General features: G+C 36.6%; 1 protein-coding gene across 1 annotated transcript; it reads right to left on the reverse strand.

Moving 5' to 3' along the window:
- Positions 1-828: 828 nt before the first annotated feature.
- LOC103047033 (fizzy-related protein homolog) lies at positions 829-26416 on the reverse strand. Its single transcript, XM_007237611.4, has 14 exons — positions 26317-26416; positions 23510-23580; positions 21350-21457; positions 19478-19541; positions 17224-17351; positions 14940-15022; positions 14613-14796; positions 13376-13441; positions 9349-9451; positions 8273-8457; positions 6395-6628; positions 5085-5189; positions 4517-4609; positions 829-2943 (listed from the first exon to the last, which is right to left on the reverse strand). Exons 2-14 carry the CDS (start codon positions 23576-23578, stop codon positions 2902-2904), a joined length of 1464 nt encoding a protein of 487 aa, XP_007237673.1. The 5' UTR covers positions 23579-23580; positions 26317-26416; the 3' UTR covers positions 829-2901.
- Positions 26417-26973: the final 557 nt, after the last annotated feature.

Below are 26973 nucleotides of genomic sequence, written 5' to 3' on the forward strand. Positions count from 1 at the left end.
TCCAAACTATGAAAAAAAACATACAGAATTATATAGTAAACAAAAAAAAAAGTGTTAAACAAACCAGAACACTTGTACTTACACTGCTTTATATTTAAGATTTTTTAAAGTAGCACCTCTTGTTTAGATGACAGTTTTGTACATCTTGTCTGGATTTTCTCAGTCAGCTTTATGAAGTAGAGTCACCTAGAATGTTCAGCTTTCAGTTAACAGCTGTGCTGAACTTGTAAAGAGTTAATTACTTGAATTTCTTGCCTCTTAAAGTGTTGGAGAGCATCAGTTGTAAAGTTGTTAAGAGGTAGAGTTGGTATATAGTGAATATTTGAGTAACGTTTTAATCCAGATTACAGCAAGAACTTCTCAACTCAAGAAAAAAAAAATACATTTTGTGCTCCCGAGTGCAGTCGCAAAGACCATCCAAAACTTTATGATGAAACTGGCTCTCATCAGGACCGCCCTAGAAAAGGAAGACCAAGAGCTACCTCTGTTGCTCTGAGCATGTATACTCTTACACTCATGTATACGACCCAGAGAGAGCAATGCCAATTGTGCTCTCTCAGACTCTGGCTGCTGATGGCAACCAGCATGATCCGGTATTTGAACCAGCAATCATTCAGAGGGCAGGGGGTGGTGGTATATCAGGCTCTTTAATAAAATCATTTAATGCGGTCGCTACATTTAGCGTGTTTAGATTGTATCACAGGTTGTTAAATTAAAACTAGGCTGAAGGTCATATGGGCTCGGTAAAAATTAACGCATTAAAATGTTATGATGGAACTGGCTCTCATCAGGACTGACCCAGGAATGGAAGACACAGTGAGACACACATTAAACATGAAACACTTACTTTATTGACTCTCCTCGGTAAGAAAACAGTAATTGTTCTTCTTTTTCTTGTGTATTCTGAACATTCTAGAAGCTGTTCAGACATGGCTGCTGTCTCGGATTGGTTTGAAAATTGTACATAAAACACATAAAGGCAAGTGTTCATATTCCAACCTACATGTAATAAAACGTCCGCTCAAGCACAGTCTCAACACAATCTCGCAAACCAAATAAATACCATTCATTCACACGGTCCGAGCGTGACATTCAAACAACACACCCCAACAAGACGAGACGAGATTTACAAAAAACATTAAAAAGAAGTACAAATAAAAGAAAAAGCATTTTAAAAAAGTACAACAAATAAAAACGAGAAGCTGGAGTAAAACATGAGCCAATGACTAAATGTTTTATACCACAGAAATCAGTCTTTTTTTGTTAGCTGGAGTAAAAAAAAATAAAAATAAACAGTGGTTTAGGAAACATTATATTCGGTGCTTCGTTGTGCGTTATGGACATTATTAAGAATATTAAGAAGAGATTTGCGCTCTGTTGATTTGATTTGTAACAAAAACACCATAATAATAAAAAAAAAAACCTCGGAAAAACTAGTGTTGTACTCGAATGAATGCAGACTATATTAATAGACATTATTTTAGGCTATATATTATTTAATGTATATATATATATAGATTTTTTTTCTCCTTTCCTTCCTTTACTTTTATATTATGAAAAAATATTCTAATCTGGTCTCGGCCGTGTCCCAATCTCTGCCACTGCTAGTCTTGGTCTTGACTCTGACTAGATCAGGCCCAATCCCATTTCACCCGTTGGCCCTAGCCCTTGTCCTGATTCTTGTTAGGCTGGAGGGGTAGGTTAGGGGAATGGATAGGGGCTTGTTTGCCCTTCATACACAGATTTTTCAGATGCACGCTTTAAACGAAGGGGTATGAGAATCACTGGTAAGAAAAACACAAATGTAAAAGTATTTTTCTTGTTAAAAGTGATGATTAGCACTATTTTACCACAGTTAAATGCGTAGCTTCAATGTTTTATGGTTGAAATCTTCATAACAAGCATAAAAAAATCGCTACTAGTTTGCCTCAGTAGTTAGCTAGCTTATCTAACTCTACCGTTCCACCTTAAATGGTGCAATAGAGGGCAGAAGCTGCAGCTTTTAAGGTGGAACGGAAAAAATAGAATAAAAGCTAATTAAAGCTAATTTCAGCTTCTCATCACAGATGAATTAAGCAATGGACAATAATAAATCATTTCTACATGATTTTCTTCCTTTCTGTAGACATAAAATACCCCTTTCTCTAGTTAAAGTTAACTCTGTTCCAAGGGGAAGAGTTACACTCCAAAACAAGGAGTAGGAGTAAAGTAGGAGAGCCAAGGGGTGAAATGGGATTGGGCCTAAAAGCCTCAGTCTTGACTTGGACTAGACTTGGTTCTTGTGGTCTAGACTACAACACTATGATTAATAATAATTTTAACTCATTTTTTAAAAACCTATGATACCTTTTTTTTAAATAAAAACAATCAATAAATCAAGCAAGATTACAAAAGGGGCCTAATTCAAAACAAAATTATAATAATAATATTAAAAAAAACAACCACACAACAACAAAGAAAGAAAAATCAGAGCTGTGACGTTGGAAGGCCTGGCACTGACCCCCCAGAGGTGAACGCAGCACTGCAGTTTAAGGCTAAAGGGCACAAAGCTCGTCACCGCAGACTGGAGATGGCAGAGGCGGTGTAAAATAACAGGTTTAGAAAAAGCACAATGGTGGAAAAAAAACCTTAAACAGACCCTTTAACAAACATTCACACGTTGCTTATTTGGCAGTTATGCATCTGATCCTCTTTAACGTATAATAAAAGGGGGAACCCTGCCCCTTTATATATAAACGACCCCCCTCTCCACCCGGAGCTCCTTTCAGAGAGCCGCACCACAGAGAAGGGGCGTGGTCTAGTGTCTGTCAGTCACACAGGTCGTCATGGTGATCAGAATCAGTGTTTTATTCCTCACAGGAGTCCTGAAAAAATGTTAGCACTTCCGAATGCATGCAAATATTACCGGATCCTCGTGAACAGGTTCAAAACGGATATGGATTCCTACAGGAGAGAGAGAGGAAAAAAAGAGGAGATTTTCAGTATTTTAAAGCAGTATTTCAGCAGTATGCAGAAATTCCTGATCTAGCCTTGAGTCTGTTCTCATCAGGATACTACATTATATAGAGAGACAGTAAGGTACTGTAGCACAAGGCAGCACCATGCAGCACTGTGGCTGAAGTAAGAGCTCTGCAACAGATGATTTGCGTATACTGAACACGATCAGGAAAGCTGACAACTTCATTTCATGAAGTCTAGATTATTTATAACCCGATAAGCACAGCTTGTTGGGAGCTGCTTGTGAGGAAGATGCGATGTTGTACAGAGCTGAGCCAGACTACTCCCAGTGAAAAGTGTCTTATAAATACTGAATTTCAGGCATTACTTACAGGTGCATCCCAAAAAAACGATACTTTATTTAAGTAGGTCAGTTTAAAAAATGAAACTTATATATTATACACGGAGTGGTCTATTTTAAGTGTTTATTTCTTTTATTGTTGATGATTATGGCTTACAGCCAATAAAAAAAACAAAAAATCAGCATCTCAGAAATTAGAATATTATATAAGACCAATTTGTACTTTAGGCAGTGTGGGCAGTGTGCCAAGTCCTGCTGGAAAATAAAATCTGCATCTCCATAAAAGTTGTCAGTAGCAGAGGGAAGCATTAAGTGCTGTAAGATTTTGTGTGAAAACAAAACTGCACTGACTTTAGTCTTGATAATAAAACACAGTGGATCAACACCAGCAGATGATCAGCATGTCTCTCCAAACCATCACTGACCATCAGTAAATTTTACATTTCATTTACAGAGATGCGGATTTCATTTTCCAACAGGACTTAGCACACCGCCCACACTGCCAAAAATACCAACTGGTCTTATATAATAATCTAATTTTCTGAGATCATATCATATCAGTGTTTATTTTGTTAATACAACTATGACGAAAAATATTAGATGACAGCCCATATTTCATGACACATGAAACATTAGTCTGATGCCAATGTAAATGTGTAGCACTGATTGGACATATCGCTGCAGTTGTTTACTGAAACTATTTTCTCCACCTGCTTCAGTAAATGGTAGAGGGAAGTCAAAATGTGCATTTTTAGAGACTAAATTTTTTTGTGTCCCAAATTTTTTTGGAGGCGAGAATTTTCCGGGTCCCAAAATGTTTTGGTGAAGAAGTGTTTTCGGGTCCCAAAATTTTTTGGAGACGAAGTTTTTCGAGTCCCAACATTTGGTGAAGTTTTTTCGGGCACGTGTGTGATTTTTCTCTACTCAGAATGTGACAAACGGTGGCTTCGTCTTTCTGTCCACTGCAGCTCAGCATCGAGATTTAGATAGAATATTATATCTTTAACTATGCAATAAATCATGCCACATGACGTCCTGTATGAAAAAAATAAAAAATTAACGACAAACCTTGATTATTACAGGATTATCCGTGGCACGTCAGACCCCTATCTACTCTGATTGTAAATATTATTGTACCCATTTTATAAGAATGTACACTTATCATATATTAGAGAGGCCTCATTGTGTGTCTATGCATTTTCGTATGGCTAATTTTACCTTGGTGGATCTGGTTTTGCTGAAGACGTTCCAGAAGCGCAGAGTTTCATCTCCTGCTCCCGTGACTATCGCCTCTCCATCTGGTGACATGGCCTGCAGGAGACATTGCAACACCTCAGAACTAAAATCAGAACTCAGCTGCACTCGCTAAAATACACTTTATGGATAAAAACTATTGAGATAAAAAAAAAATAATAAAAAAAATAATTTAGATCATCCTGCTTTTGATGGAGTAACTGTCTTTACTTTGTGCGGGGAATACTGTCTACTACATTTTGGAGCATTGCTGTAAAGATCTGATTCAGCCACAAGAGCAGAGGGCCCTATTCTATTGGCAATGCTTCTCTTCTATAAGGTCAAGACTTGACACAGCTGAGTGCTGCATTCATTAGGTGTCGTTTATACAAACATTTGGACATATAGACAGGAATTCATAACAAAGCAGTGTAAAGAGATGCGTCGGATCATGTCTGCTGCAACAAATCAGGATTATAAGCTACCAGCACTTATCAAAACATCCCTTTCAACCTAAAAAAAAACTGTAATGACAGTGTGCAGGTGTTTTTACCAGGTATAACACTCTGTAGGAATGTCCTGTGAGCTTGGCCACCTGAGTGAGGGAGGGATATTTCCAAACCAGGATCTGATTTTGAGAATATCCATGTGTGCTGACCTGTGAACACAAATAAAAAAGAAAGCACCAATGAACTACATGTATGACAAAAACAGCCCTGCTGCGGTAAACTAATGATTAGAATAGCACTGCTGAGGTAAACTGATGACTAAAATTTCACTGCTGAGGTACAGTAACACTAATGGGCTAAATATATGACAAAATATCACTGCTGAGGCAAATATCTGACTAAAATCTCACTGCTGAGGAAAATATATGAATAAAATAGCACTAATATGATAAACGTATGACAAAAAATCCACTGTTGAGGTAAGTGTATGACTAAAATATCACTGCTGAGGTAAATGTGTAACTAAAATAGCACTGCTGAAGTAAATTTACAACTGAAATAGCACTAATAAGCTTACGGTATGACAGAAATTTCACTGCTCAGGTAAACGTATGACTAAAATAGCACTGCAGCAGTAAATTTACGAGTAACATAGCACTGCTCAGTTAATACATTTATGATTAGAACAGCACTGCTAATGTAAATGTACAGAGCTGAAAATTCAATGTCTGCTGGGACATAAAAATGTGTAAATAGCACTAATTTAGTAATTTAGTGTTTAGTAAATATTTTCAAATTGTAGTGTTGAAACGGTTTCTCTCTGAAAGTCAAGACAAAAATACACTTAATCTATTTAACTTATTTAATGGTGTAAGAAGGGGCAAAATAATTAATATTAATAAAAAAAAAACATGTTTAGTGTTTGTATTCGTCATCAATCTGTTTATTTTTTATTATGTTTTGTCCAAAGATTTCAACCTTTTTTAACCAAACTTTCTCTCTCTCTTTTTTTTATGTTGCAACCCTTTTTAGAATAAAAAAATATATATTATTATTATTATTATTATTATTTATTTATTATATTTTAAAAGGTTTCACTTTCAAATGATGGAAAAGAAGTAAACCGTAACCTTTTCTTTATACTTGACATTCCTAACTGAAATTCCCTTTTATTTTACTAAGCTTAACTTTAATATGTTTTTATTTGAACAAGATTGGGGCACAATCTTCAGCACTCAGCGGCACCTTAGGAACCGTAGGAGAAATACCATAGAAAAAATGTAATGAAGACTCTTTTTCAGTTACGTTTTATAAAATACAAGTTCTATATTATATATATTTATACATAATATATAAATATTATAGAAAATGATAGGAACTCAGTAATAGTGTGGCGCTGGAGAGCTGTACGTACCAGTTCGTTGGTGTGTTTGGACCAGGCCAGGTTGCAGACCTGTGAGCCGGTGTCTGTGGACTGTAGAGGCTGACCAGTCAGCGTGTTCCAGAAGCGAATGCAGCGGTCGGCCGTTCCCCCACCGGAGGCCAGCAGACCGTGCTGGTGCGGCGACCAGGCGATGGCCTTCACAGCCGCCAAGTGCTCTGTGTACTGCTGCATGGGAGAGACGCTGGAGTGATTCCACACCAGCAGCTAAAGTCATAGGAAGAGACGGAGACAGATGATCAATACAAATGGCTGAAACATCGCTTGTAAATAAACATTTAACATACATATTTATAATATATATGCATAGATTTTATTGACAGTACAAAACAAACATTTTAATCCTAGAACACTAACGTTAAAATTAGGATGGAATCAACCATAACATTAATGACATCAATGAGCCCTGAAGCTCCCCAAGATAACATGCAACTCAGACAGCAGCAACACAATGAAAATCCCATGAACAAATTGTGTGGGTGAAAATCACCCGGCGTTAGCATTCTAGGGTTAAAAGGAAAAGAAGAGCCAAGTTTGCATTGATGGAACTACTGGTATATGGACAAATTACTGGAAAACCTTTTTCTCAGCCCCTCTGCTACAGTATCAAAAAATCCTGCTCCTTGTAATGCAGTCTTGCTTTTTACCAACATTATTGATTACATAGGTGAAATTAAAGCTCCACTAGGTAGGATTGAGATTTTGTGCTCGTGGGCTCCCCCTACAGTTGCAAAGTGTAATAAATGTTTCAGGCGGATTAGTTTCTCTTTCTCGTTTTCTGGCTTTCACAGACATAGTCAGTCTCTTTCCAGCTTCTGCCAGAGTGTCTGTATGTTAGTTTGTAAAGAATGAACCAGTAGTCCTTGTAGAAATGTTAGAACTAAAGGTCGGAAAGCAGGTCGCAGTTCTCGCGAGTGTTGGTCACAGCCACCTCGGAAAACTTACAGAGTCTGGTTTGAGCTCCGGCACAGACACGAAAGGACCGGTATTCCTACTATTACACCTCAATGCAGCGCCGCAGTGAGTTTCAAGCTGTAATTTTACTTCTTTAAAAAGATCAAAAATCAAGGAACTCCTACCTGGGGCTTTAAATAAATGAAAGCACTTTTTTAGCCAGTCATGTTGTTCTGTTCTTCTTATCTGTTCTTTGTTGGTGGCAAGTAGGGCTGGGCGATATGGCCCTAAAATAATACCATGATATTTCATGGTCTTTTCACGATTGCGATACTTTTGGCGATATTGCAAAACTGAATTAAAAAAACTAAAAAAAACAAAAAAAAAAGAATTTCAAGAATACACTACTGCAACAAAATGAAAATGACATTTTATTATTGCATATATGATATGATATGGCACACCCCTTACTGAGACATTAAAACATTCAAGAATTTTATCAGATTTGTGACAGAAGTCCATCATCCAGAATGTCATTATACTAATAATGCACTCCAAATATCTCCATATATCCAGAATTAAAGTAATATAAATGATACTGGACAGATATAATCTCTCTTTAGTACAAACATAATGGGAAATGAGAACAGTGTGCATTATTCTTTTGCTGAAAACAGTAATAAAGAAGTATTCTGATGTGATAATTAAAGGTGGGTGATGGGGCACAATATTTCAGGGTATAATATCGTTCATGATATTTAAAAATGTTGCCGATATTATGTACGATACGACACGGCACACCCCTAGTGGCAAGCACAAGTATATGAGAGCCCCATCTACTGTGCAGGAACAAAGTGCATTGTGTGCCTGTGTCTTAATGGCTGCCAATATCACTTTGGTGTATCCATATTTGTGCTACCTTTTTATTTGAAACAAGTCCAAAACGTGATGTGTTACCTTGTTGTCGTTCCCTCCAGAAGCGAGAAGCTGGTGGTCCGTGCTCCATTTGAGGCCGCAGACCTCCTGTCGGTGTCCCAGGAGCTTGCGCTCGGACTGCTGTGGAGGGGCGCGGATATCTCTCTGTAAAATCAGCCGGTCCCGGCTGCCCGAGGACAGCTGGTCAACGTTCCACGCCAGCGCGCCTGAGAAAGGGCAGCAAACACAGGAAAAACTCACATTGATTGTATAGAGGCAGAATTACAGAGGAACAGAGGCAATTAAGGGCACTCGGTCAACAACCTCCCTGGAAGAGTCCTATTCCCTTTAAAGAGTTGAAGTGTCCCACAGCAGAACGAGTGTAACTCATTGATTGAGCAGAATGAGTGTAACTCATAGACTTTACTCAGATTCCTTCTATTTCTGATTAGAAATAAAGGTTAATCTACAGTTACAGCGGATACAGTAATCACCAGGGTCTCAATTGTATCCTAAGCCCCTTTTCACACCTGAAAAAATCAAACAAGTTAGTGTGGTGGCCCCAATTATCAGCCATTTCAGTCAAAACATTGGAAATCTAAGCTTACTGTAATTATAAACCAAATTTTTTTTACCAAATTATAAACCAAAGCTTTATTTTAATATTAACAAATTCTAACACGATTTTGGTGGCTGATAATGTGTTTAAAAATGCGTATTTTCAAAATGCTTGGCTTATTTGTGGGACCGCATTTTTGCCTGTGCCACCTATTGGACACATGGCGTTTCTGCACTATGCCTATGGCATCCAGTGGCTCCCAGTAGTGTATAATGACATAGCATTTGTCCTGTGTAGGCAACCATACTCTGATTAGGTCAGGAAAACATGGCGACACCCTTGTCCACTTAAACTTTAAAATCGAGAAAAAAAAAATCATATTGGAAAGAAAAAAGGCAGTGCGCTCTACACACAGTTTCCATACAGACATACATACAGATTTATAATACTGTTAACAATACTAAAATAATATTTTATGATGGGATTTTTTGTGAGAATAGAGGGCCGCATGTTAGGAGTGAAAGCAGCCCAGGAGAGCTCCAGATGGCCGTGTACTTACCTACTCTGGCCGTGTGACCCTCTAATACAGAGAGTTTCTTTCCTGCAGCTGCGTCCCAAATCTGCACAAAGCCCTTATGAGTGCCCACTGCCACCAAGTTTCCCTGAAACAAAGCAGAGCAGCCTATTAAAACACAGCCCATTCCATTATAGTAAAGCACCAAACTAACATTTGGGCCAAAACCAAACAGAATGCAACACCTAGTTGGGACGAGAGGAACTTTTTCTAAGCTGTGTATCGATTGCGCAATTCCATTTGTCTCTTTCTGAGTGAATAATTGCTGTTTGCTGTTGTTTTCCTATTTTCCTCTAATAAACACTCGTTGCAAGAAACAGCAACAGAAGCTCCTCAGATAAGTGCTGTTCTTATTTTTCTACCAATTCTGCCAAAGCTACCATTACTCCAGTGTGTTAACTTATTATGTTAACAGGCTAGCGAGCTGTATCAGTATGCTTCTTTGCCGGTGCTGTTCAACAGCCCTAGCAGTATTGGGTATGTGAAACATGTATACCAGTTTTATACTGGATGAAACGGTAAACTGCCCAGTGCTGCTAGTGGTTGTAATAAATTGCCTAGCTCTGGTTAGTAAACTTTATCTAAAGCTGAGTGCTTACTTGCTGGGAAGATAATGAGTCAAACAAGCCTGTCTGTTTTTAATTCTAAGCAAATTCTGATTTTTTTTTTTTCCCCAGAATCCAGTAACGTGCAGCCACTGCTGTCCTGGAGGAAACACTGCAGTACTGGCTAAAATAAATGAGTCATTGTTCTGTATAAATTAGTCAGTCTTTTTGCTTATTTGACAGAATCCTGCCAAACATTTGGTGCATTCCTAATCAGGATGAGGCACCCTCAGTGTTTCCCAGTCCTGCTCATGCAGAAACGCTTTGCTCTGCACAGTTTAAAGCTTTCCCAGCTCTTAACTTTGCTGCTTCACTGGCTCAGTCGCTGGCTATTTATCAGGCCTTTCATTGGCTGAATGAAGCTGCTTTCTCAAGGACATTTTGGCCTCCTTAAAAAATGCATTAATATGTGTAGAAAGATGGTTAAATGTAGGCGTGTTGGTGGGCGGATATCAATTTGAGTGGGAAAACTCTTTCAAAGCAAAACGCTTTGAGTAGGAACTGCTACCAGCTGCTGTTCTTCAATCCAGGAAGCAGCTAAGCAGACACGGGCTGTTGCGAGATGCGGTCTCCTTTCAGAGCGGATGAATCCGATTCCAGGTTATGTTCAGTCAGAGAGAGAGAGAGCGCGCTCAGTCAAAAACTTCACTTCAACTACACACTTTGGTTTTACTATGAGTGAATGAGCTACTGAGCGCTGAGATTCCTCTTCTGAAGTCTCCATTACTCCACCAGCAGCTTGCGTTTAGTAAAACTAAGCCTAATCTTCTTTCAGAGGCTGTACGTGTGACGCAAGTATGTAAAGACACGTGATGTGGCCAGAAGAAGAACTCCCGCGAAAAGCGACCTCATATCCCAGTTTTTAGAATGAATATATTATTAGGCTTAGCAGGGACGGTTGTTCCAGCACACTGGTACCAGTAAACACAATATTTTATCCATATTCTTCTCCACTCAGAAATGTTTCTGGTTTTAGTTTAGAAACTAAATAATATGGACTGCTACTTTAACAGTTACTCCAACTGCACTACTATTGGTCAAAAGCAAATACAGTATTTTCAGCACTTAAAATCCTTTTATTTTCCCAAAAATCGTCAGTGCACCTTATGTATGAATTTTACCAGTCAGGTATTAAGAAGTGGTAAATCCACTCTACTGAAAAACAGCGTTATAAGGGTGAGTATTCAATGAAGTTTCTCCAGCACCGAGGCTGGGTGCAGTAGTATTAGCATTAGCCGCTAAGTGCAGCGCTAGCTTTTTTGCCATTTAAAAGGTGAGTATGTCAGACTGTAGTCTGTGTGCTTGCTGTGTTACACTGGGGAACACTCAGGGTTTCTCAGTCTAGCACATTAAAGTCCCGCTAGCATTGCTGTTAGTGGCTAATGCTAATGCTAATGCTGCTGCACCCAGCCTTATTGCTAGAAAAACTTTACTTAATACTTACCCATAACATTGGTAACCTAAGCTTACTGTATGTAAATAAACAAAAGCACTTTACTCACCCAAATAAATAGTTTTCAGGAGAGAAATCTTTGAAATCTTTGACTTTGAAATTATTATTATTTTTTTAAAGAATTACACTTTTGTTTACTTAGGCGCTTCCCCCAGCTTCCACATTAGAAGGGAAACATGGCGACACCCTTGCTCACTTTGATGTAGGCATCCTAACTAGTGTCGATTAATGCACCTTTTAATCCGATGCACCTTATGTATGAAAATAGACCCGAATATAGATGTTTAATGATAATGCGTCTTATAATTCAGAGTGCCTTATGTAAGAAAACAGACCTGAAAATAGATATTAATTGATGGTGCGCCTTATAATCGGGTGCGCCGTATAGTCCAAAAAAGACCAAACACTGAATATACGTACAGTGTACATTAATAAACTAACTACTGTGCTTTTTCATTTCTTGTCTAAGCTAAACAGTAACAAAACTTTACCACAAAAAAAATAAAGAAAATATGAAAATAAAAGATCCATTACACAGCTATTACTTTATCCCTACCAAAATACAAGAAACAACTAGCATTAAGAGTTTAATATGATTAATATATATACCACAACATTCAATGCAGATCTCACTTTACACTAAAAAGCTGTTAAGACCAGCTATCACTCACAGTCTCGGGCCAGCCACGAACAAGAGCACTGCATCCAAAGCAGACGCTGCGTTAATGCTGCTAATATCAGACTTAATTACATGATGAAACATACAAGACATAATTATTTTTTAATGTGCAGGAACAAATCTATTGAATTGCAATAGCAACAATGCACACACAGCTTACCTCCCTGACATTATTTATACTGAGACAAGCTTTCTTTGGATTACTTTGTCCGTATTATGTATTCTAATACTGTCAAAAAGAAGGTTTTTGTGGCTGATGTACTGAGATCTGCCGCTCTGTCCTTGGTGAACATAATGAGCTGAATGGAGCGCTGTACAATGTGAAACATTTAATTACTGGCAGATTAACAGCAATAGTTCTCCTTTCCTGATTAACAGAAACTGCAAATGAAAATCGCTGAGAGACAAACCACAGGGTGCACCGCTTTCATCTTCCATAGTCCATACTCTTACTAAAGTTGATAACATGTGAATACAGTGCCAGGGACCTCAAGGACACTGTAAAGGGTGAATTTGGAACAGATGTGGCACATTTACAGCTCTGAAAAAAATTAAGAGACCACTTCAGTTTCTAATTCAGTTTCTCTGATTTTGTTTTGATTTACAGGTTTATGTTTGAGTAAAATGTACATTGTTGTTTTATTCTATAAACTACAGACAACATTTCTCCCAAATACCAAATAAAAATATTGTCATTTAGAGCATTTATTTGCAGAAAATGAGAAATGACTGAAATTACAAAAAATATGCAGAGCTTTCAGAACCCTTAAATAATGCAAAAAAAAAAAAAAGTTCATATTCATAAAGTTTTAAGAGTTCAGAAATCAATATTTGGTGGAATAACCCTGGTTTCTAATCACAGTTTTCATACATCTTGGCATCATGTTCTCCTCCACCAGCCTTACACACTGCTTTTGGATAACACCCATTTATGCCACTACTGGTGTAAAAATTCAAGCAGTTCAGTTTGGTTTGATATCTTCCTCTTGATAATATTCCAGAGGTTTTTAATTTGGTAAAATCAAAGAAACTCATCATTTGGTGGTCTCTTAGAGCTGTATATTTACATTTATAACTTGAGATTGATGCTCTAATTCAGCTCAACTTAAATCTGAATGCTGCTGTACAGGTTGGTGAATTTAGCATTTGGAGTCTTGAAAAAAATATTACAGTCAAAATATGAATAATTACTGCCTCATGCTACATCAGGGCTGAAAAACACTACATTTAGAGAAGAAAAATCTAAATAAACTTAGAAAAAGCAAGCATGCTCACCCTCTCTGACCAGCCAACTGACGTCACTGAGTCACCTTCTACCGACAGATCACACAATCTAGTCACCTGCAGACACAGAGGAAGAAAATATTACAAAACATTACAAAACCCAACAAAAAGGCAGTCAAATAATCTGATTATTATTATTGCAGCCCTTCAGCAGACACACCTGACTGGCATAGACAATGGCATGCAAACAGTGTACTGCAGCCATGAAGGCAGGTAATTAATGAGCTTCAGTGGGGTTGCTAATCACAGCTGGGTAATTTACCACCACCATTAGCGTAGTGGAGACGGGCATTTTAGACATTAAAACGTACATATTTTATTGATCAGCTACAGAGCAACACTTGTTGTTGCTTGCAATTGTATGTCAATCTGTTTTGTGCATATGGGGAGATGTAAACCTCTCCAGTGTTTGGAATAAAGACTCATGTTGCCATTTCACTTGCTAGTTATTGTAGGTATATGTTTGAGTAAAATGAACATTGTTGACAACAATTTCTCCCAAATTCCAAATAAAAATATCGTCATTTAGAGCATTTATTTGCAAAAAATGAACATGGGCTGAAATAACAATAAAGATGCAGGGCATTTAGGTCCTTAATAATGCAAAGAAAACAAGTTCATATTCATAAAGTTTTGAGAGTTCAGAAATCAATATTTGGTGGAACAAACCTGGTTTTTAATCACAGTTTTATGCATCTTGGCATCATGTTCACCTCCACCAGTCTTACACACTGCTTTTGGATAACTTTATGCCTTTACTCCTGGTGCAAAGATTTAAGCAGTTCAGTTTGGTTTGATGGCTTGTGATCATCCATCTTCCTCTTGATTATATTCCAGAGGTTGTCAATTTGGTAAAATCAAGGAAAAATATAATTTTAAGTGGTCTCATTTTTCCAGGCAACAACTAATGATTAATTCAGTAGTCGACTAATCTAATATTTTTTTTTTTATTACTCAACGTTGGATTTAAAGGCCATTTAAATGCCCAGAAATTTTCTGATATTTAATAAGTATGAAACAATCTGTGGTGTTTGGGCACTTTTGGAGACACAGACCAAGTTAAATGTAAATTGTGTGAACGAGCCCATTAAGTCCCCAACACTTTGTGTAATGTGTTACTCTTACAAATGAATGATAAGTCAATGGTGAAATTTGGAGCTGACAGATTTTTTAAAATCAACATTGTTAATTATATTAAATAATCACTTTAGCCCTTCAGCACACACACCTGACTGGTACAAGCACTCCACAGGTACACACAGGTCCCGAGTCCGACGCTAAGCACATTTAAGGAGGACCAGTCCACCAGGTTGAGGTAGAAATCGTCCTGCAGCTCAGGAGCATCCAGCACCTTAAACGGGATCTTTGAGATCTTGCGCATTGGCTTCCGTGGAGAGCGCAACAGCTTCTGACTGAAAGAGAGAAGAGATAAAGCAGAGGACGCTGAGGATAGCTTGAATGTGATGAGCAGAAAAGCAGAAATGGCTGGAGGAGGCTGAGGTACATAGCTAATCACTGTGATTCAAAGAGAACTTATAATATCTGTAAATCTCACCTGTTACTGCTGACGGGTGATAAAGAATAAGGGGATATGCTGTTGCCGTCATCTGGAAGTGAGCGCTTGGCACTCAGAGAATACTGCAAATGAAAAACACACACAAAAGGAGTCTGTGAACCAATTACAATAACGGCAGCTGTGTGCTGCAGGGCTGACCTTGTTTATAACCTTGTGATTATAGCATAGTCAGTATAGAATGTTTTAATTGTGCATCATAATGCATTCATTCAGTACTTTAATACTTAAATAATAAAAAAACAAATACAAACACAAGAAATACACATATTAAAATGTTTTTTTAATCATAATCTCTTTAGCATTATAAATACCTGCTGTTTTATATGATTTCATCCCTGTACCTGAAATGAAGTATTCATATTTGTACTTAAATCTTAAACTGGTTGTAAGTCTGAATGATTTTATCATTGGTGCACGAAAATATGTACTAGTGCATCTAAATAAAATTGAATACCATTAAATACCAAGTCACTTTATGTCACTAATTCAGTTTTGAATGTGAAACTTATATATTATATAGATACATTACACACCGAGTGATCTATTTTAAGTTTTTAAGTTTTATTTCTTTTATTGTTGATGATTATGGCTTACAGCCAATGACAAAACTCAAAAATCAGTATCTCAGAAAATGAGATTATATGCTGACAACTTTTAAAAGGATGAAGATTTTATTTTCCAGCAGGACTTGGTACACTGCCCAAACTGCCAAAGTACCAATTGGTCTTATATAATACTGTAATTTTATGAGATACTGATTTTTGGGTTTTCATTGGCTGTAAACCATAATCACTAACAATAAAAGAAATAAACAAGTAAAATGGTCACTCTGTTTTTAATACATCTATATAATATATTATAAATTAAATGACTAAATTACTGAAATAAAGTAACTTTTAATGATATTCAAATTTTTTGAGATGCACTAGTAGTTCAGTTAATGATTTAATGGTAAAATGTATTTTTGCAAACCCATGCCTGCATCCCAAGCCAAACATTTCTAATTTTATCTGCAGGTATAAACAAATTTAAATCAATACTTTAAAAACCTTGTTTAATACCAGTCAGAGACACAAATAAAATCAATAAAAAAAAACAAATAATAAAATGGGGAAACTACATATAACCAGTCAGATGCAGCAGGTCAAATGAGCCCAAATCTGATACTCATTAAAACCTTTAGACAAACTTTTAAATGTGACATATCACTGTCTGAACTGTGTAACTGCTGTGCATGCACTAAACTGCATTGTTTCACATGAAGTTTCGGTTTCATCTTTATCAGAATCTGAAGAGATATGAAAGAATTCAGACTGCAGCTGCATCTACACTTTACTCACAACATATGATCTCACTTCTATCAGTGGTGCAATATTTCTTTACACACTACTTAGTGTGGTAGTGCATGGTTTTGATTTGCACATAAACATATTTCCTAAATCAATGACGTTGAACATATAGTTAAGTTGCTTTAGCCCATAACTCACGTTATGTCAAAAAGAGAAAAAATAAAAATAGATATGTTTGTTTTTTTTTTTATGTGGATATACAGATCAGATGGTGCAACATTACAAATAAATGTAATTAAGCCAAAGCATTTCAGCTCAAGTTTTTAATTAAACAAAGAATCTGAATTTTCTGCTGCACAATTTTTAATGAAGAAGCATTTTACATTTATGGTTGCACCTTAAAAAGCTGTTGGTTAAAGCACCTTTTTTGCCTTGTTTTATTGATACAGATCTTAATCTGACAATCTGAAAAACTGCTGGACCTAAGGATACAGATAATTTGATCAGTAATCACTGGTTTTATAGTTAGGCAGACATTTTTATTTAGTTTACTGAATGGTCATCTTTAGCAGTATGTTACCTCCATTCACACAAACACGCATCCAAGGCCATTCAGAAGCCGCCCACTCCACAGCTCCTCTTGTGCCATGTCCTTCGTGCAGAAGTTGGACAAAGCAGATGGCACGAGTGGGAGTGGGGGAGTGGGAGAGCATATAGAGGATACTGCAGAGGCAAATTTTCAAAACCACAATGTTTGGGTGCCTTACCTACAATACAGCGTACCTGTGTGGGCGGTGCAGCGACATTAAATGCTGGATATTCATTACATTTTTATTATCTGTTGTTTATTCACTTCTTTAATTTAAAAAAATAGTTGCTTCTTGTTAGACATGAACCAATCAAGGTATTCATATGCGTTTCTGAAGGGATGAGATGAGATTTGATGGCATAGGATGCCCTCGGTGTTCACTCACACTAAACAGACTCCTCTTCTCTGGAGTGGACGGCTGCAACCGCCGGTCCTCAGTCTGAGGATCCTGCACCTTCTCAATACCCGCTCCCAACAACTCGTTCTTCAGCAGAGCCGAGTAAGCCAGGCCGTCTGAGAGAGAGAGAAACGGAGAGAGAGAGAGAGAGAGAGAGAGAGAGAGAGAGATTTAATTTTCCTAAGAATGTAACAAAATCAAGAAATAATTTAGAAATTAGAATAACTTTGAAAATATAGGTGGAAGAATAGATAGAGTGGGACACAAAGAAAAAGCAGAAAAGAGAGAGGAAGAAAGAAACAGGGAGAGGGAAAGAAAGAAAGAAAGAAAGAAAGAAAGAAAGAAAGAAAGAAAGGGCACAAAATCAAGAAATAAGAAGAAATAAAACAAAAAAAATAGGTGACAGCGGGAACGAAATAGCGAGTATGAGAAAGGGAGATAAGAGAGGAAATAAGAGGGAGGGAAAAAGGAAAAAAGAGATAGACAGGAAAGGAGAGAGAGAGAGGGACAGTGTAAGACAGAGAGAGGGAAAGGAAGAGAGAGAAAGAAAGAAAGAAAGAAAGAAAGAAAGAAAGAAAGAAAGAAAGAAAGAAAGAAAGAAAGAAAGAAAGAAAGAAAGAAAGAAAGAAAGAAAGAAAGAAAGAGGGGGCACAAAATCAAGAAATATGAAGAAATAAAACAAAACAAAAAAATAGGTGTGAGAGATAAAAGTGGAAGCAAGAGGGAGAAAAAAAGAACGAGATAGACAGAAAAGGAGACAGAGAGCGAGAGAAAAAGAGAGAGAGAGAGAGAGAGAGAGAGGGGGAGGGAGTGTGAGAGAGTGAGGAAGAGAGGAGAGAGAGACGGGAAGAGAGGAAAAGAGAGAAATTAAATAAAAAGATGTACAGAAAGAGAGGGGGGATAGAAAGAAAGAAAGAAAGAAAGAAAGAAAGAAAGAAAGAAAGAAAAAGACAGCAAGAGAGAGAGAGAGTGTAAGATAGAAAATAAGGAAAGAACACAAAACCAAGAAAAAAAAAAGAAAGAGGAATCAAAAAGGGGGTAAAGAATCCAAACGACAGACAGAAACCCAGAAGGGAGAGAAGGAGAGAAGAAGAGATAGATCAACAAACAGAAGGACAGGAAGGGGTGAACGAGTGCACTGGAGGCAAACTGGCGCCCAGTTGTCATAGTTACCAGGCTGCCATAAGGGAGGCGTTGTTTGAATGTTTTTGAGCAAAGAACAGGTTCATATTAAACAGGCTGTTCAGTGCTGTTCAATATGCGCACACACACACAGCTTTACGTAAAATCAATTTTAACCCTTTAATGTTCAGATCAATTATTTGGTAGAGCACATTTAAACCCCTTTATCTTATTAGAGAGCGTGATGGCGATCCTCTCTACCAATCAGCAGAGGGTATGTTAGGTTAACGAAATCCACTAGAGGTCACTGTTGGTTTAATACAGGCCTTAAAGGGTTAATGTAATGGAACCTTTATCCTAAGTCCAACATGTTTTTGTTTTTTTGTTATTTTATATGAAGGAAGTATTTTTTTTCTTTACTTAGTTGAGAAGTTCTTGCCATCATATGTATTAGAATATTACTCAAATAGATCTATTCACTGTATACCTGTAACTCTACCTCTTCACAACTTTACTACTGATGCTCTCAAACACATTAAGAGGAGAAATTCAAGTCATTTGTAAGTATTTTCAAGTAACTCTTGATATGTTCAGCACAGCTGTTAACTGAAAGCCTACATTTCAGATGATTCTACCTCATTAAACTGAGAAAATCCAGCCAAGATATATAAAGCGGTCATCTAAGTAAGAGGTGCTACTTTGGAGAATGTAAAATATAAAACATATTTTGGTTTAACACCTTTTTGTTTACTGAATTATTTCATATGTTTTGTTCATAGTTTGGGTGGCTTTGGTATTAATCTACAATGCAGAACAATTGTAAACAATAAAAACACTGAATTCAAGGTGTGTCCCTACTTTTGACTGGAACTGTATTTGTTTCAGATATCTGCTGTATTTGACTGTGTATTTTTTCTAAAACTCAATAAACAAACTGAAATAAACACTGCATATTCAAATTGTATAATATTTAGGACCATTTCTTCAGGTCTACTCATCTATATGAAATCAAGATTTATAGTTATGTGACTAAGTGAAAAGCTTCAAAAACAGAGATAAAAAATATTTTGGATATGCAGGATGGCAACAAGGATCCAACCAGTTGAAAAAGACTGTTCACCTTTGCTGTTGTCCGACGTGCCATCTTTCGTCTTTCTGTTTTGACTGTATGACTTTTCATTTTCCTAAAAATAAAAAGATTAAACCTGCATTAAATAAAAAAAGACACATCTTATGTACATTAGCAAAACTGGCAGGTATTCAAAGAGCTCTTAAAGCAAAAGTTTACCAAAAACTAAAGAATTTTCTATATTTCTATATTCTAAGTCCAAAAAATGAGAACCAAAGCAAACAAATAAGACACAAATATTAACCTTGCTTGTGTATTTATTAAAGAAAACTCTGAACCTTCTGTTCTACTTCTGCTAAAATCCACTTTTTCTTGTTCTTTATGAAATACCATAGGTGTTCATTAACCTCCATTGTCTGCAGTAGCTAGTAAAAGAAAATCCTTAGAAAAACGAGTTGATCAGACAGATGTTCTGTGTCTAAATCAACCCGTGAGTTCATGGCCTCGCCCACCTTGGCTCAGAAGCACCCACATGCAGAGCTGAAGCCGGGCTGCAGTAGAGCAGACACTGTCTCGTCAGCTAAAGAGCTTGCAGCTCTGATTACACCAGCTAGTTAACGTTAGCTATCTTGTGTAAGTTACTATATGTTCAAATCGGATCTCCGGTTGATTCTGTGTTTTACGGAGACCTTAAATATACACTAGGGAAGCACGGTTTGACAAGGTAGCAGAACTCGACAGAACATCAGTCAAATCAGGCGCAGTTTGCAACGTATTTTATAATATAGAGCGGACTCTGGGGCTTTGACGTGGTAAAACTGCGCAAGCATCGAATTACCAAGTCTGAGGCAAGAGTTCAGTAGCGTTAGTTTAGCTAAAAGAGACATTATCAATGCCGCGGGGAGAGCGGCTGGAAGAGGGTGGAAATCCTGCTGTGGGGAGAGCGGTGCAGCTCACATGGCATTCATTCATACTAGAGACCACAACTAGACATTTCACATAATGCTAATGTTTAGGAGTCCACCATCAAGAGAAAATCGAACTACAGTGGTGTGCATAGCAGGATTAAAAGGAAACAAACGCTGCTGTTCTCCAAAAAGAACAATCTGTCTGCAGTTTAGTAAAACAAAAATCTAAGCTAAGAGGCTATGGAAACAATGCTTTCCAAATGGATGAGACCAAAATATATCTTTTTAGTTTAAATGAAAATGTTTGAAGAAAGGAAAACATTGCATTCCAGTGTAAAATTCTTATTCCATCTGTGAAACATGGTGGTGGTAGTATCATGGGTCAGGATGGCATGCAATCATTAACAGAACAATAAATTCCAAATGATACCAGAAAAATCTGAAAGAAAATATCTGTCTGTGAGCTGAATCACAAGAAAACACAGGTTATGCAGAAAGACAATGGAGCCCAGTCAAAGTCATGATCCTCTGATAGAATGGGCTAAAATTCATCAAAGCCAGTGTACAGGTCTAATCAACAGTTACTGGAAATGTTTAGCTGCAGTTATTGCTGCACAAGGGGGACACCAAAAACAAAAAACAAAGGATCACATACGTTTGCCACTCCTAGATATGTAATATTGGATCATTTTTCTCAACAAATCAATTAGCAGGTCTACCTTTAAGATTTTTAGGTCACATTTATGCAGAAATATAAAAAATTCTAAACCTTGAGCATTCATTTTTGCAATGGCACAACAAGGCTAATCCAGTCAGCATAAGCTGTAAGATATATTTCTGTAAGACATAACCATGCTTGTTTCAGGCAGTGAATTAAGAAATCTTAAATCAACTTGGTTATGTGATTTCTGACAATATACAACACAGTTTCCTACAAAACTGAACAAAGCCACCCTCTGCACAGAAACATGATTGTATAAGCCTGATTTCAGCAGCTGTAGGTTTGCAGGCTTACGTTTATGCGGTGGAAGTTGACACTCCAGTTGGCTCCAGCACGGGACGGTATGAAGCGATCTCCATGCTTGCTTGGTGAGGACAAGGGCGAGTTGGTGGGCGTCAACTTCTGCAGGAAAAAACATTAGAAAATTGTGTACATTCAATGCATTGTGTTTTCAAACACAATGCAAAAAATCAAATAGCAAAGACTAGACAAAAATAAATAGATTTTGAGACACATATGCTTAAATTTGGCAAAAAAATATCTGCCAGTGGGATGAGCAAATGTTTCTTGGTAAGATCTCTTAAAATAAGCAATCACAAAATCTCAATATGAGTTATGACTTAAATCAAGCAAAAATCCCTAATTTTCTGGCTTAAATGTGTACATAAATATCAGAATAATTTGACTAGTGACTTTTTGTGCTTATTTTGAGTTCAAATAAATAAAATAACGATAAATTCTAAGTAAGACTGAATGAGATAGTATTTCTAAAATTAGTAACTCTTACACTGACAATGCTTATCAGAGTAAAAAAAATTGCCTTGTAATTAGATCATTTCACTTGCTAAAATTTATTTTGGTTGCAGTACAGGGGAGCAGGAGAATAAATTAACTGCACATTTCATTGATTTTCCTTTCTGTTCGATCCATCAGATAATTCCTGAAAACACTTTATATACAAAGGTTTAAAAGATGAAAGGAATTTAAACCAGAATGAGAAAGGCTCAGAGCAAAATGACTAATAAAATATTAAAGTAGACACTGCCACATTAATATATCAATAAGTAAATGGGGGCTCCCGGTGGTCTAGCTGCCACTATGACATTAGGATCACAAGTCCGAATTTCAGATCAGGCTGTTTGCCATCAGCAGCCAAAGTCTGAGAGAGAGAAATTGGTCACACTCTCGCTCTGGGTGGATAGATGGCACGCTCCCCTCCCCAGTGCACTGGCAACTCAGTATTGTTGCATTAGCATCTAAGTTCACATGTATCAGAAAAGGTATGTGCGAGCCTTTACCCTCCTAGTGTTTGGAACATTGCTAGTGATTAGTAGTAAGCAGGGTAGTTTGGCTTTCCAAATTGAGGAGAAAAAGGTGAAACAAAATGAAAAAAAAAAATTTAAAAATAATCACTAAGTAGTATATATTATGCTGAACAGGCAGGGGAATAAGAAAACTTATACTTCTTTGATAAATCATTCAACATACTGCAAAATCACAATATTAGTTTTTTGCAGTATGGTGTAAATCAAACATACAGTATAGATTCTTAATGGTGTATAATTAATATTGTAATATATATTACAATATACTGAATCATAACTCCCATAACAGCTATTATGTCTGGAAAAGTCTTACAAGCAATACCTAATATTCTATTAACATGGTAATGTTTCAATTATTTGTATCTACACTTATTTATTTTATACTTAATAATTGTAAAAAGAATTGTTTTATGTTCTTTACTAAACATAACGCTTTATTTTAAAAGTTCATCTGTATTGTTTGTATTACTATTCATGTTATTTCTATCATTTTTTTTAGTTTTTGTCTTTTAATCAAAATTCTACTTTTAGGCACATTTCCATTTAAAGTTTAATATTTTTAGTTTCTCTCAACTCGACTGAAAAAGCCATTTGAAGTCACAATAGCAAAGGGTTTGTTCTGATTTGCATAACTACAAGAAGGCAACAGATAATCTGGGATATCTTAATATTTAGCATAATTTTTATTTTATTTTTTTCATAATTTCCAGTATTTCTTTTTTTAACTACCCATCTTTGTCTTTTTAAATAGAAATTATTAACCTTTCATTTTTTCTTGTGTCAATCACTTATAAAGCACTTATAAATTTGACTTAGCACTTAGAATTTAAATTTTATTTGTCAGATAAGTGCTTTAGGAATAAAATCTGATTAATTGATTACAAAAGCAACACACACTTAATCCTACCAAAATACCATTTCAAAGATTTTCTTCCATTCATGGAAACATTTGCTTGATTGTTACCCCTTTTTACATGTGGCAACACTGATGGCCTTGGCATTTAGCCTCCTCTGCACTCAATACCTCTATGGCAGAGGCAGCGGTCTTGAAATCAATGATCACCCGATGAAAACAGTGCATTTAAGTACATAAGTGTCTTCAGAAAATCAAGATGAAGCACAGACTCACAACAGGGCTGGCGTTGTCGTTCTGTATATTGATCTGTCGTAGTAGCCGACTCTCGTAATCTTGGTCCATGGCTGCAGAGGTTCAGAAAAGAGCAAAACATTATTAAATTAAATTAAAACATAGACGGCCTTTACAAACCCACACATTTATTGTCTTTATTGATGCATTTACACAAACTACACATACATCCTTTATGGAATCTTAAGTTCTCTAAAGAATTATTGAATTTGCAAGTGGTTCTCAAAGTTTTACGACTATGTGCCACTCATGATCAAATTACAACTGCCATGTACATGACAACTCACAGGAGCACACATGGCACACACACACACAAACTTATAAACAGTTAGATTTGGCTTCCAAACGTCATATATATTATTTATTTTGCCAATGGCTCTTCACCAACTGTGTGGAGCTTGCCTGTGTATTGGTTTAGCAAATGTGTTGGGAGTTCCACAGGGCTCTAATTGTAGTTCCGTAGTACTGTATACACACCAAAGTCACAAAGTTTATTCCACAAAGCAGAAATTATTAACCTCACCATTCTTTCTCTGTTTTAGATCATTTACAAATGTGAACTTTCTGGCTAAAGAATTTTCCACAGGCCGTAGCTAACCCACTTGTTTACACTGAGTCTATCTATGTAATTACAATTATGCTCCCCTTAATACAGGAATTTATTCATTTTTAAAGCTAGAAAACTAAATTAAATTGGTTTCTAGCTTTAGCCAGTGGGGAGGAAAACTTGCTAGGTTAGTTAGTGTTTTAGCTTACTAGCTTACATCTATCTTTAAATGCAGAAAAAAGCACACACAGCAAAACAGCTGTTAGCCTCTGAAGCTAACAACAGCCAAGACATTACACATACTCAACAATAACACTTTCTTTAATATTATTATAATTATTTAATAATTTTGGAAGCTAGTTGTGGTGTGCCATATTGTATCGTACGCAAGAATATCCCCAACATTTTTAAAATATTGATATTATACCCTAAAATATTGAGCCGTACCCAAATTATCACATTAGGTTACTACTTATTTGCTGTTTTCAGCAAAAGGAAAATTCACACTGTTTTCATTTGTCAGGATATATCTACTAGACACTAGGGGTGGGCGATATGCCATAAAATCATGGTATTTCCGCAATAGCGATACTCTTGGCGATATAACAAAACACTGAATTAAAATAAAAAACATTTTCAAGAATACACTAGCGCAACAAAACGAAAATTAAATTTTACCATTGCATATGAAATAATATGGCACACCACTAACTAAGATATTTAAAAATACAAGAATTTTGTCAGATTTTTAACAGAAGTCAATGATCCAGAATGTCATGATACTAAATAATGCACTGCAAACAACTCCATTTATCCAGGATTAAAAGTAAAATAAATGATGCTGGAAAGATATAATCTGTCTCCAGAAGATATATAATGGGAAATGAAAACAGTGTTTATTTTTATTTTGCTAAAAACAGCAAAAGAGTAGTACCCTGATGTGATAATTAGGGGTGGGTGATATGGCACGATATTTCAGGGTATAATATTGTTCACAATATTAAAAAATGTTGCCGCTTTTATTGCGTGTAATATGATGTGGCACACCCTTACTAGAGACTATATTTGTTCAGTATCATTTTTTTTTACTTCAATCATTTATATATGAATATATATATGGTGTGCAGTATTAGTATTATGACATCTGATAAATTTATTGTATGTTTAGTATGTCAGTAAGGGGTGTGCCATATCATATCGTATGCAATAATAACGTTTATTTTTTATTTTGTTGCAGTAGTGTATTTTAGATTTTATTTTTTACTATGAAATATCATGATGATATTTTAGGGCCATATTGCCCACACTTAGAAGCTAGCAAGCTAATCTAACTTAAATTAAATTCTAGTTTTAGCCAGGGGAAGAAAACTACCCGACCAAAACAGCTGTTAGCCTCAGAAGATAACGACAGCCTATTTATTTACACGGAGCCTATTCAGCTGTGTCAGCTTGCAGCTGGCTAGGTTAGCTGTTTACAAAACAATTAACTTGAATAAATGGATTTAATACTTTTAGAAACTAGCAAGCTAACCTAGGTAACTTTAATTAAGTTCTAGCTTTAGCCAGTGACAGAAAACTAACCTACCAAAACAGCTGTTAGCCTCAGAAGCTAACGACAGCCAAGCGCTAACTAGTTATCTAGTTAGTTAGCTAGCTATTTGTTTAGAAGTGGTCATTATAAGGAGTCAGTTGTGTTAGCAAGCAGCTAACTAGGTAACATACGTAGATTTAATCATTTTGAAAGTTAGCAAGCTAGCTAGCTAATTTAAGTCAGGTTCTAGCTTTAATCAGTGGAAGAAAACTAACCTACTAAAACAGCTGTTAGCCTCAGAAGCTAACGAAGCTAACGACAGCCAAGGTAGTTTAGCTAAGCTCCGCTAAGCTCATTTAAGTATCTAGCATTAACGTTCCGTGTTTATGTGTAAGCTAGTTAGCTAAGTAGCTTATTTAGCTAGTTATCTAAAGTAAATACAGAAACGTTAGTTAGATACACTAGTTAAATGAGAGAGTAAAGAGTTGAGATGTGAGAGTTGTGATATGAGTTCAGTTGCTGGCTAATGCTGTTAGCTTATCTAATATAAACACAGTGAAGAGCAGAGCTAGCCCAGCGCTGCTGCTGCTGTTAAAGCTAAGATAAGAAGAAAGCCAGGCTAACTCAGAGTGAGCGGGTGTATTGAGGAGCTACGATAGATTTAATAGTCTTGATTAAAGTCAGGATCAGATCTTAAACCGCAGTAATTACCGTATTCCAGCTGAAACAGAGCGACTTCGCTAAATTACAGATCCTAGCCCCTCCGGCTGAGTGTTGTTATGAGGGCCGCAGAGGATTGTGGGTAAGGTTTATAAATGCAGCTGTTTCTAATGGTAACAGTGAAAACAGCGCACTCACACCATAACAACACCACCACTAACTCACACATAACTCTCTACAGTCCATTTATTCACAACACCACACACACCCAGCTCTATATATCACTCACAAACTGTACAGACAACTGTACAAACAATCTGGATGGATCCATCAAAGCATTCTTTACTTGTAACAGGCTGGTTAAAACCCAGTACAGAAATGTTCATAGACTGCATATCGTCGCTGTCCAATGAAAATCACTTATCTCCAGACAAACTGTCCCTTATACTGTGCCACAATTTCTTGATGAACGAATCAATAGAAACGCTTCAAAATGGCCTGAAATAAACTCTTTTTACATTGGCTTCCATTGAAAGTTTTTTCTCTCTCCTGTAAAGTTGTTTTTTTTTGAGATAAGTGTTTTTCATTGGAAAGTAATGAAATACAGTGGGTACAGAAGGTATTCAGACCCCTTTAAATTCAGACCCACTATTTGTTTCATTGCAGCCATTTGCCAAAATGAAAAAACACTCAGCACCCCATCTTAAC

Source organism: Astyanax mexicanus, chromosome 4, assembly GCF_023375975.1.
Source record: "Astyanax mexicanus isolate ESR-SI-001 chromosome 4, AstMex3_surface, whole genome shotgun sequence".
NCBI classification, from domain to species: Eukaryota; Metazoa; Chordata; class Actinopteri; order Characiformes; family Acestrorhamphidae; genus Astyanax; species Astyanax mexicanus.

Excerpts from the sequence above, each read along its gene's own strand:
- LOC103047033 (XM_007237611.4), bottom strand. The coding sequence starts at position 23,578 with ATGGACCAAGATTACGAGAGTCGGCTACTACGACAGATCAATATACAG. Across the intron at positions 13,442-14,612 it reads GGAGTGCTTGTACCAGTCAG|GTGACTAGATTGTGTGATCT; the intron begins GTGTGTGTGCTG and ends CTGTGTCTGCAG. Across the intron at positions 4,610-5,084 it reads CCTACAGAGTGTTATACCTG|GCCATGTCACCAGATGGAGA; the intron begins GTAAAAACACCT and ends TGTCTCCTGCAG.